Raw genomic sequence first — 12,165 nt, 5'->3', positions numbered from 1 at the left:
GCATGGAGGATGCTTCTTGGTCACTACCAACTTGATTTCTCCACATCCTGTGACCAGTGTGTGTGCTGTCTTAAGCAATGGGGTTTTGTTGGAGCTACCCTACACAGAAGATGATGCTCATCCCAGAAGCTCAGTGCCAGGGATGGGAAACTTCCCCTTGAACCATCAGACAGGAGTGTCCAGGAGAGCCCCCCCCCCCCAAAAAAAAAAGAAAAACAATACAGACTATTTTCAATGCTCTTTGTTGTCTACTGGAAGTGGTTGGCTTTACCATCACCTTACGTTGGTATTATTTACCCAACACTCTCTTTTTCTCAAGCACTGACCCTTTTCTACTCTGTACAGTATCTTGAGTTTCTGTCCCAGCATAGAGGACACCACTACAAGGATGGCTCAGGAGCCAAGCAAGGGCTCTGGCAGTGCTCTCTCAGGAACAAGTATTGTTCATGTTCACAGGCATACAAAAACTCAAGTCCTCTTTAAATACAGTTTATTTAAAACTAACTTTAGCCGGGCGGTGGTGGCGCACGCCTTTAAATCCAGCACTTGGGAGGCAGAGGCAGGCAGATTTCTGAGTTCGAGGCCAGCCTGGTCTACAGAGTGAGTCCCAGGACAGCCAGGACTACACAGAGAAACCCTGTCTCAAAAAAACAAAACAAAACAAAACAAAAAAAACTAACTTTAGGGGAGCTGGGAGGCAACTCAGAAGTTAAGAGCACTTTCTGCTCTTCCAGAGGACCAGAGTTTGGTTCTCAGCCCCCACAGTGGACAGCTCACAACTGCCTGTAACTCCAGCATCGGAGGATCCAACACCCTTCTGGATGCTATGGCCACCTACCCAAACATGTACATTCTCACACATAGTCATGTAATAATCTCCAAATAAAGAAAGAACACTTTTGCTTCCCAATGTAATCAAACTCTCTATGAGCGATCATCTTCACAATTCCTTGGCAGAACTGGAACGTTCCTCTGGGGACCACGTTGAACTCGGCACTGTGCTGGACAGCTAAGACTCAGGGCACTCGAACATAGCCTCTGTCTTCACAGTGCTTGGAGGCTGCACATCCCCAAGAAACTGCAGATACTGCCCATGGATTTACTCTAAGAGATCCAGGGGCTGTACTGTTCCATTCTCTAGGGTGTTGCTTCTTAGCGCAAATACAGGATGGAAGATATTGAAAGAGTGTTTGTTGGCCAGAACCAATGAAGAAAATGTTCCACCATCATGGTATCCCAGGAAACAAATGGGTCTCCAAGGAAACCACACTCACCCAGATGCTCTCCATGGCCTTGTCAATTTTGGAGTGCCTGGGCTCAGACTTCATGTTTGTTGCCAATGCTAACTGCTCTTCTGCTTTTTTCCATTCCTCTTTCTTGGCATGCATGAGAGCGATATTATACAGCACCTAGAAGAGCAGAGGCCACATGAAACTTCAATCTGCTCCAAAATACAGGCACCTGGGAAGGGTCCACATGTACACACAGGGAATGCTATCTTGTGACATAATTCCCTTCCCCAGGGAATAGCTAACAATTATTCTAGCTACTGAGTTACGTCAGACATAAACAGTGTTAAGAAAACAATTTATCATGCCTAAAGCCAGTATCAACTGCATCCTCTGACAACCAAGTATGTCAGGAGGGGACAAGGGCTAATGTGTTGTTCTAATATAGAAAAGAAGAGCTTTTCCTAGGCCCCCTGAGGAGGCAGAGACAGAGCTGAGGAGGAAAAATGAAAGTGTGTGATCTCTAATTCCTGCTCTTAGCATTGAACCTGGATTGAGCCCTAGGCCCAGCAAGGTGGGAAAAGGTTCCAGATGCATTGTTCTGAGCCAACAGAACCTGGCTGGGATTCCATGAATAGCCCGACTGTAACATAGCAGCGCACATGAGACAACTCCATGGTCAAAGTCTAAGGGAGGTGGAAAGAGAGTTGCTGTATATAGAGCCCAGGGAAACACATTAGCTGCAGTGGGGAAGGGAATGGCAGAAGTTCCCAGGCCATGAGCTGAATTGTAGGTTCCTCAGTATCTGCTTTATTAGAATGCTGCACAATGTACACAAGAACCAGTTAAACTTTTGTACATATTAATAAGATAAAAGAATGTTAGGAAGTTCTGCAGGGCTGTTCCGGAGCAAGGATGAAGGCCTCTTGCCAACAAACAATTCTACCATGCTAGACACAACTGGGTGAAGGGACTGGTGTTTCCATGGAGTTAGCAGCTGGTGCTGATGCTGGGAGCCAGGATCAACCCCAGAAGCAAAGCTCTAGCTTCCCTTTGCCACTCAGCTCTGAGGACCAATGAACTGATACCTTCTACATAGGTCATCATTGGCTTAGAGTGGTTGAAATAGGGTTTTTTTTTTCCACACGTATTTATTGCATGTGTGAGTCATAACACATGTGCAGAGGTTTGAAGACAACGTGTAGGAGTCAGTCCTTCCCTTCTACTGACTCTTATTCTTTTGGGTCCAAAAGTTTGAACTAAGGTCATTGGCCTTAGCTGCAAGCAACTCCAACCCATTGAGCCATCTCCCCAGGCCTAAGGACTCAGGATTTGGACTCAAGATTTAAAAAAAAAAAAACCTTAACTATAGTACAAAAGAGAAATACACTCAGTAGAAAGAGGACTTCAGAGTTTTAATTTTGATCTTTCCCCACACTATTGACACACCACAATACCCTCTTGCAATTTGGTAGTGTCGTAGAGCCTTGCCTCCTACTCGACAACCACAAAGGAAAGCAAGTGGCCCACTGGGGGAGGCGAAAAGGTTGGTGTGGTGTGTGGGGGTGGGAAGTGTCTCTGCCACCACCGTGACCAGCAGAATAAAAATCCATGGGAGACAAGAAGGCAGCTTAGTTCACCACAACTAAGTAGCTAGTGTTGGTTCAAACTCTGACCGTCTGACCCCGAGTAGTTTATTTTAGGCGTATTTAAGCACAGCAGTTTGGCTTAAAACTCAAACTCAAACTCAGTCAGTCCTGTGTGCACAATAAAGCACAAAGTAAACTAAGTAAAGATCAGAGGTGACGACATAGGAACTCTCTAAAGGACATGTGACATTTTCCATAAAGATGGGTTCTGAGTGAACCGGGTGGTAGTATATGCCTTTAATCCAGCACTCGGGAGGCAGGGGCAGTGAATTTCTGAGTTCAAGGCCAGCCTGGTCTACAGGACAACCTAAGGCCAAACAAAAAAAACTCTATCACAAAACAAAAAGAAAAACAAAAGATGGATTCTATAGACTGGCTGAGAAAAACAAGCTTATGGTAGGGTCTGGGGAAATCACGTGTGGACTTGTCTACACATGAAGGTCACCAGGCTATTAGCCACATCTGCCCCAGGCTTCTGGGTTGACAGTGGGTTATGCATCCCTTCCTTTGAAGGAACGATAACACGTGGTTAGCATCCCAGGTCCCCTAGTGCCCATCTGTGAGCACAAGAGGCTCCATGCCTGATACAACACGGTGGTATGCTGTGTCATAAAACAATGATGCACGTGGGGTAGGAGTGTCAAATGCATTTTTGACTTAAAATAACGTCCACCTTAACCCAGACTGAGGGTCTAGCTCAATTAGCAGAGTGCTTATATAGCATGTGCTAAGCCCTGGGTCTCGTCCCCAGCACTACACAAGCCCTACTGGGGGCTTGCCTGTGACCTAAGTACTCTGGAGGGGAGGTAGGAAGACTTGGCTACACACCAAGTTTAAGGCTAGCCTGGGCTACAAGAGTCCCTTTCAAAAAGAAGGAGAGAGGGAAGATGAGAATGAAAGAGAGAAAGAGACACACAGAGAGATAGACAGATAGACAGAGAGAGGAAGAAAAGCACAAGAGACAGAGAGGCAAAGGACAGTCAGAGGCAGAGACACAGAGAGAGAAAGACACAAGAAAGAAAGAAAGAAAGAAAGAAAGAAAGAAAGAAAGAAAGAAAGAAAGGGAGAAAGGAAGAAAGGAAGAAAGGAAGAAAGAAAGGAAGAAGAAAGAGAGAGACAGACAGACACACAGACACACAGACACACAGACACACAGACACACAGACACACAGAGAGATGGGTTTTTTATCTGGACGGAACCTGTCTGAGAAGCATGTGCCACAAACCTGGCTGCCCTAACCTATTTACAACATGTGACAGAAAAGAGATAACAAGCTTTAAATTTTTTTATTTTTTTTCTCAGTTACCTTTTCTTGAGGCCTTTCCCCATAACCAATTTTCATGACTAAAAGGACCTTGGGACTCCTCCACAAGAATGGCTTAAGTAGGGAAATGACTAGTTTCCTGATCCCTGGGTTATTTTGACTCTAACAACAGGGAGGGCTCCCTCCCGTGAAGGAGTTGCTTGGTACCACAAGGACCACTTCTTTTTCTAGAGCTGCCTGCTCACCCCTTCCTACCTGTAAGTGACAAGTGGCCCTGGGCAGGATAAATGGCAATGTTTGGAGACCATTTTGATCATCGAAAGGTGAGGTGGGATGCTTCTGGCATCTAGTGGGGAGAGGCCAGAGATAGAGCCAAAAATCCCACAAGGCACAGGGCAGACTCTATAACAAAGCGTTTGCTACAACTTACAGAGAGCAGTAATCCCTGCCCTGGGGGAACCAGCCTCACGCCAGCCAATCCCAAAGCAAGGGCACATCTTCCCTTGTGAGCAGTGGCATAGCTGTGTGCCTGCTACAGAGCAGGATGGGCCACAAGTCCCCAGGGACTCGGGCAGAGAGAGAATCTATTTTTATTTGCAGCTCCAAGCAACCCTGGGAACGCTTCACTTCTTGTGCCTGAGAAACCAAAGCGAAAGAAGACGTTTGTTCTGCAATGCTTCTAAATAAAAGTCAATGACATTTCCAGGGGTTTTTGTTTTTAAAGCTGGTGGTATATATTTGGAAGTTTGATAGGGAAGGTTATTTGTGGAAGAAAAGTTCATAAACTCACAACTCAAAGCCAGCCATGCCTGTCCTTTTTAGTAATACAGGGAAGAATTGTCCTTGTTTGGAGAACTTCACCTCACTGTGTACTTAGTACTTCTCTTCAACAGTCCTGTACCAAATGGCCCACAGTCTCTCTTCCAGTGTTAACCGAGTACCCGGATGGGTTACAATGGGCTCCTCACAGGCGGAGAAGCCATGATTTTGAACATGATAGGATAACGCTGAGCAAAAAGCTTGTCAGCTTGAATTGCTGAGTAAAATATGCAAATTGCTGAGTAAAATATGCAAATTACTGAGTAAAATATGCAAATTGCTGTGACTACTCTCCCAGGCCAGCACACACTCCTGTCTGGTCTCCCTTCAAAGCACACAATGAGCTTATTTTTACGTTGGCTTTTGAGTCAGAAACTAAGAAAAAAAACGTTCCCTCTCAGGTATCTAATGACTCTATAAGGAACCCGAAGTCATCGAATCTCCCTCCCCTCCTCATTCCTTTCCTCCCTCCACCCCCTCTCCCTTTCTTTCCTCCCTTTGTCAATGCTGGAGTCAGATCCTGGGTCTCACACATGCCAGGAAAACACTTTTTCACCTCTAAGATACACGCATCTCAGTGTTTTCTTAACAGACAACCCGAGTCTCAAGGCACAGGAGTCACGTGACTTCGGCAAGCCTCTGGCAGAACTAACAGACCACTATGCTTCCCAACCGTCCTCTCCAGGCCATCCCTGCCCTCCTTACCTCACAGGCAAATAGCTTGAACTGCAGCCCCAGGATCTTGTAGTCTATCAGCTGGTTCCCTCGAAGCTGCGTCAAGGCCTCTTTAAGGTCTTTGATAGCAAGGTCGTATCTGTAGGACAGGGGCAGAAGAAAGCTGTTCCCGCACAGGTCATGGAGAAAGAAAGGCAGAACCCACATCTCTGTGTTTCTCCATTCCCTGTTCATCTCACTAAAAGAACCCCTCCTGTTCTGTTTGACCTTCTCCCTTTTCACCAACCCTGAGCTCAAAGGCTCTACAGACTAGGTATGATTTTTGCACACTGGGGCTAACCAGCACAGCTTGTGGGGACCTTCAGTCTATGACAGCAATGAAGATTCTTCCTCTCTGGGTGTTGTAGACACAGTTCCCACCTTTCTGACGACCCGAGTGACCTTCAAACACAGCTCTCCATCTCCCTGGAGAGCTCCAAGCAGGACTACCCTCTGGTAGAGTCTCAGGACAGAGTCAAAGCAGTCCTCACCACCCTCACTCAAGGACAGATCTGCCTGGCTCAGCTGCCAGGGCTTCCCTGGTATAGCTATAGCTGTGGGCACCACCCTCTGGCCCACAGCCTTCTGTATCTCCTGTTGAGTCCAGTTTAGCTTTTGGTTTTGTGGTCTTTTGTCTCCTCCACACATTCTGGGGAAGGGAGAAGTTATTCTCACACATATCTCAGGCTATCCTGTAAGGAATGAGAAGGTAGGCTTCCTGGACCCCTCTCTGTAAGCACAGGCTGTGCGTGGCTGGCTGTTCCCCTGTAGCAAGGAGACGGCAGGTGGAGGCGCAGGTGTCCTGTGCTCTGAGCAGATACAATTCCCACTGTGTTCCACAGCCTGTTTGGGAGCAGGGAAAATCTCAGAGGGGACACTTTAAGTGTCATCAGCACTGACTTATAATCGTGCCTGCCTTGCTCCCTGCTGAGTTGGCTGAGCAGGTGGTTTTCAGCTGTGGAGATGCCCTGAGTCTACCTGGCACTGTAGGGACTCAGCAAAGTTCTCCGTGTAATTCTCTGTCTCATCAAGATGTCCACAGTGCTTTTTTAAAAAAAAAACAAAACAAAACAAAAAACAAAAAAACAAAAAACAACAACAAAAAAAGGACAAGTTACCCAGAGTGATTGTTTTGTGTGAAGAAGCTGGTGGGTGGGGTAGCTCTGCTCCATTTGTTGATGCTGTTATTTTGAAATAGGGTCCGATGTGTCCAAGGCTGGTGTTAAACTCAATATGTAACCTGGGATGACCTTGAACTTCTGATCCTTCTGCTTCTACTTCTCGAATGCTGGATTTCACTCAGTGTATGCTGGGGATCACGTGACCTAAGGCTTCTTGCAAGCTAGACAAGTGCTCTACACTTCCAGCCCTGATGTCCGTATTTAAAACTTGCCTTTACGCAAATCCCCCTCCCCCCAACCTGGCTGCAGCTTCTCTCCTCACCCCTGCGCTTGTGACCTCAGCGGCACCCACGGCAAGGAGCTCAGCTTTACCACGCGGCTTTGGATCCCGCTGCACAGGTCTGAGCAGAATCCGTTCTGAAAGAGGTCCAACCTTACTGGCCCCCTTCGAAGTGCCCTCAGGTGCCATCTGGAGGCTCCCTAAGACATCTGCGACACCCCCAAGAGCAAGCAGGCTCTCGGCTCCAGAGGACTTTTCCTTGGCGTTTCTGCCGCAGACCCCACAAGGATTCCTTAGTAACTGCTGAAGCTGCTGTTTGCCTTCTGCTACCAACACACACACACACACACACAATCTAGAGTCCCAGAGCTCAGACTCAGGAATAAGAGCGTCTCAGTGAGACGGAGGAGTCAAAACAGGCAATAACTCCAGCATGGTGCCCGTGCAACACCAACAGGTAGACAGGGCCAATCCTCCCAGCCCAGCAGGAAGAAGGCCTTGCTTCCTCCCTTTTCTCGGCCAGCTCCGCCTTATTCTGAAAGGTTTCACTTGCTTGTATTTCCACAGTCTGAATTTCCGGGAGGCTCAGGTATGAAGATAACTTACAGTGCCCTTCCCCACCCCCTTTCTTTGGAATGACAAAGATGGGGACAGGGAAGTTTGGTGGGAGGGAGAGAGTCACCCTGAGCTACCATCTGCTGCTTGAGAAACGCCTCTGACTTTGCTCTGTTAGAATTTAAGACAAGCAACACTGAAGCCGGGTGAATGAGTAGTCGGGGGAACAGACTGTCCTTGTTAGGAATGACCCCGTTAAGACAAGCCTCACTGCAGTGGAAAGGAATGCCTAACCCATCTCTCTAGGTCAGTAGGTCACTGCACTTCCAGTCTGTTCACGAACCAGCTTTGCTCTGCACCACAGTCACAGGCCTTGATGACTTGGTTCCCCTCCTTTTAATCTACACTTTTCTTAAAGTAGACATTTGTCTACCTCATGAGATTAACTCAACTCATATAAAGAGTATCACTATTAGAAGGTGTGGGCTTGTTAGGGGAAGTGTGTCACTGTGGGGGCGGGGCTTGAGGTCTCATATGCTCAAGACATGCCCAGTGGCATGTCAGTCACCTCCTGCTGCCTGTGGATCAAGATGTAGAACTCTCAGCTCCTTCTCCCGCATCATATCTGCCCAGACTCTGCCATGCTTCCCACCATGACAATAATGGACTAAACCTCTGAAACTGTAAGCCAGCCCCAATTACATGTTTTCCTTTGTAAGAGTTACCTTGAAGACTGGAGAGGTGGCTTAACAGTTAAGAGCACTGGCTGCTCTTCCAAAGGTCCTGACTTCAATTCCCAGCAACCACATGATGGCTCACAACCATCTGTAATGGGATCTGATGTCCTCTTCTGGTGTGTCTGAAGACAGCTACAGTGTACTCATATAAAACAGAGTTGCTTTGGTCATAGTGTCTCTTCACAACAATGAAACCCTATGCAAGACAATAGGTCTGTAAAGACTTTGTTGTTTAAAAAATTCCAAAAGAGCCAGATATAGTGTTCGCCTGTAATCTCAGACTTTGGGAGGTAAAGGCTAGAGGACCAAGAAATCAAGGCCAGCCTCAGCTTCAGAAAAGATGTTGTGAACCAACAAATGACTTAATGAAAAGAAAAGGAAAGGAAAGGAGAAGAGAGGAGAGGAAAGAAAAGGGAAGGAGAGAAAAGAAAGGTTAAGAGGAGCTGGAAGGCAGGTCCAGTGTAAACTTTTATCCCTCAAGCCGGAGGACCTGAGTTCAGATCTCAAGGACACACATAACAGAAGCCAAGCACAGTGGCTGGAGAGATGGCTTGGTGCTTAAGAGTCGTGTCTGCTCTTGATGAAGACTGGGGTTTGGTTCCAAGCACACACATGGTGGCTCATAACCATGCGTCAGTTCCAGGGAATCTGATACAAGCTCTGGACTCCATGGGCATCAGGCATACACATGATATACATATATACCTTACATATTTGGACACATGGAGGACATGGTGCAGATGGGTTTTGACTTTTACCTTTCACCCCTTGCTAAAAACCCTTAGATTACATTCCTAAAACTAGCCCCAAGGTCTATTTCCTTATTTGGCCACTTCTTCCTCCTGAGGCTGACTGCCAACGTCCAGCTATCAGAGGCCCCCTTTTGGCTAATTCACAAGGCCAATCAAAACAAACCAACCTACCCTAACTCAGTTCACTTTTCACCTATATAAAGTGTCATTTGTCAAGGTCCACATCCTTCTCCTCTCTATCCAGAGAGGGCATCCCTCCCCCCTTTCCTTTGTTCCTTTTTTTCTTGTTCCTTATTCTCTGATTCCAGTCTTTGTCTTTTATTCCATGCCCTTTGACACTCTGGGGCAAATAAATCTCCTTTTTGAGAACTTGGTCTTGGTGTGTCCTGGGCTGACTCTGGTCCTTTCACACATAAAATAATCTCAAAAAAAAAAAAAAAAACAAAAAGCCAAGCATGATAGTATATGCAGAGACAAGTGGATCCTGGGATCTATTAGCCAAATGAACAAAGAGGCCAACTCTGTATTCAGTGAATGAGCTCTGGCCCCAAGGGCCACTTTGGAAGGCTTTGATCTGAGGGTGTGGTCAGCCTGTAAAGTGGAGTGCTCGGCTGTTGCTAAGAGCAACCACTAGTGCTTACAGACCTTCAAAGGTTCTCTGTAGATGCAGTCAGTTACTGGAGTGAGAATAAAATGGAAGTCTTATTGGAAGAAAAGTCACAGACACTGGTGTGATGGTTTGTATATACTGAGCCCAGGAAGTGGCACTACTAGAAGATGTGGCCCTGTTGGAGTAGGTGTGGCCTTGTTAGAGTAGGTGTGGCCTTGTTGGAGTAGGGTACAGTGGGTGTGGGCTTTAATACCCTAGTCCTAGCTCCCTGGAAGCCAGTCTTCCACTAGCAGCCTTCAGATGAAAGATGTAGAACTCTCAGCTCCTCCTGCACCATGCCTGCCTAGACACTGTTATGCTTCTATCTTGATGATACTGGACTGAACCTCTGAACCTGTAAGCCAGTCCCAATTAAATCTTGTCCTTTTAAGACTTGCCTCGGCTGGGCAGTGATGGTGCACGCCTTTAATCCCAGCACTTGGGAGGAAGAGGCAGGCGGATTTCTGAGATCGGGGCCAACCTGGTCTACAGAGTGGGTTTCAGGATAGCCACGGCCCACAGCTACACAGAGAAACTCTGTCTTGGGAAAACCAAAAAACAAACAAACAAACAAACAAACAACAAAAAAACAACTTGCCATGACACCAAGACTTGCCATGGTGTCTGCTTACAGCAGTAAAACCCTAACTAAGACACATGGAGACCATCTGGAGAAGGGGCCAGGGTTTGGGGAAAGGTGGAGATATCTGCTTCTACAGACAATGTGGCTGGCTGCTCACCTCACAACAGTCTCTTCTCATCTCTGCTTCCTGAATCCAGGATCTTCTCCAGAGGTGTAGAGTGTCTACAGAGGCCAGCCACATCCCACCCCACCCCACCCCACCCCAGCCTGTTCAATCTCAAAAGACAAACTCCAAGGTCTTCCTTTAATTATCCCCTATAACCTATGACAATGAGACAATAGAAAAAGAGAACAGGCTTCCAGAAGGAATTTCTACATGAAAATATCAGAAAGTTTCAGAGCCTGGAAAGCTAAGATTTTGAATAACTCCAAGGGGAAAAAATGGGGCTGTGGGGATTGGGAGAGGGGGGATGACTTAGACATGGTAGCTTATGCCTGTAGTCCCAGCATTTGGGAATTGGAGGTAGAAGGATTAGGAATTCAAGGTTATCTTCAACTAACAGCCTTTACTACATAAAACCATGTCTCAAAAGCAGAGGAGAGGTTGAGGAGAAAAAAGGAAGGAAGAAAGGAAGGAAGGAAGGAAGAAAGAAAGAAAGAAAGAAAGGAAGGAAGGAAGGAAGAAAGGAAGGGAAGAAGGAAGGAAGGAAGGAAGGGAAGAAGGAAGGGAAGAAGGAAGGAAGGAAGGAAGGAAGGAAGGAAGGAAGGAAGGAAGGAAGGAGGTGGGAGAGGTTGGGGAATCCAGAAATAAAATGCAGAACTCCATCTGAATGATAATGGTTAAATCTGAGAAAAATAATCTGCCAAATTTGATCTTTAGGTCTGCAATTCTCTAATGAGGAAATAATAGCAGTCTAGCATATTCTTAGCCTTAACTATCTCACTGAGAGATCCCTAGGAAGTATTTTCCCTGAAACACACCTGGTCTCAGCAGGGCTTGCATTTGAAAGCTCATTTGTGATCTTTTTTTTTCTTTTTCTTTTTTTTTAAAGTTTATTTATTATGTATACAGCATTCTGCCTGCATGTATGCCTGCAGACCAGAAGAGGGCACCAGATCTCACTATAGATGGTTGTGAGCCACCATGTGGTTGCTGGGAATTGAACTCAGGACCTCTGGAAGAGCAGACAGTGCTTTTTTTCCTTTATGTCATCTTCTCCAGCCCCCATTTGTGATCCTTAAGGAGCCACTCTCTATCACACCACTCAGCTCCATGTGAGCAGCCAGCTACTGCCTGTGTGACATTGTCTACTCAGAATATGCCTGCCCTGTGCCTTGTCAGGGTGACCACCTCTGAAATGCACTTCTGGTCCTTGTACTAGTGCTGCCCTGGTTCAGACCCTCATTGTTCATGAAGACAACTGTGTTCACTTCCAAATTGAGTTCCCAGGCACCAGTCTTCTCCCTTTGTTCATAGTCTAGAGTGACTTAATGCCTCTGTGATCTGCTTGAGAACTTCCAGGAATTCATTGTCCATTCCTCTTCAGGGCATCTCAGCCCCCCTCGATGTCCTACACCCCAGCCTCAACACACTCCCCCAGTTTCACTGTTGGAAAATTCTTCCTTCCATTCTTCAGCCATTTTCCACTTCCCTAGAACGTGTGAACACACTTGGACACTTTTCTGAGTCAGCTTGCTGTCTGACTTTGCCTAAAATATCTGAAATTCACATTTCAAATATTGCCCCTTTGAGATACGTGTGTGCCTCTCTCTCTCTCTCTCTCTCTCTCTCTCTCTCTCTCTCTCTCTCTC

At 46.6% G+C, this 12,165-nt stretch overlaps 1 protein-coding gene across 1 annotated transcript in view; it reads right to left on the bottom strand.

Annotated features, from left to right (window-relative positions):
- The window catches only part of Ncf2 (neutrophil cytosolic factor 2), a 31,990-nt gene that overhangs the window by 16,139 nt on the left and 3,686 nt on the right, over nt 1–12,165 (bottom strand). Inside the window, exons 3-4 of the mRNA XM_028775743.1 lie at nt 5,668–5,776; nt 1,275–1,409 (exon numbers count right to left, since the gene is read on the bottom strand). Coding sequence (XP_028631576.1) covers nt 1,275–1,409; nt 5,668–5,776 — 244 coding nt within the window. The remainder of the gene's footprint in view (nt 1–1,274; nt 1,410–5,667; nt 5,777–12,165) is intronic.

This window comes from Grammomys surdaster, unplaced genomic scaffold, assembly GCF_004785775.1.
Source record: "Grammomys surdaster isolate TR1022 unplaced genomic scaffold, NIH_TR_1.0 259, whole genome shotgun sequence".
Lineage (NCBI taxonomy): Eukaryota > Metazoa > Chordata > Mammalia > Rodentia > Muridae > Grammomys > Grammomys surdaster.
The sequence above is the reverse complement of the archived record's forward strand: the minus strand, read 5'-3'. Positions and strand labels throughout refer to the sequence as shown.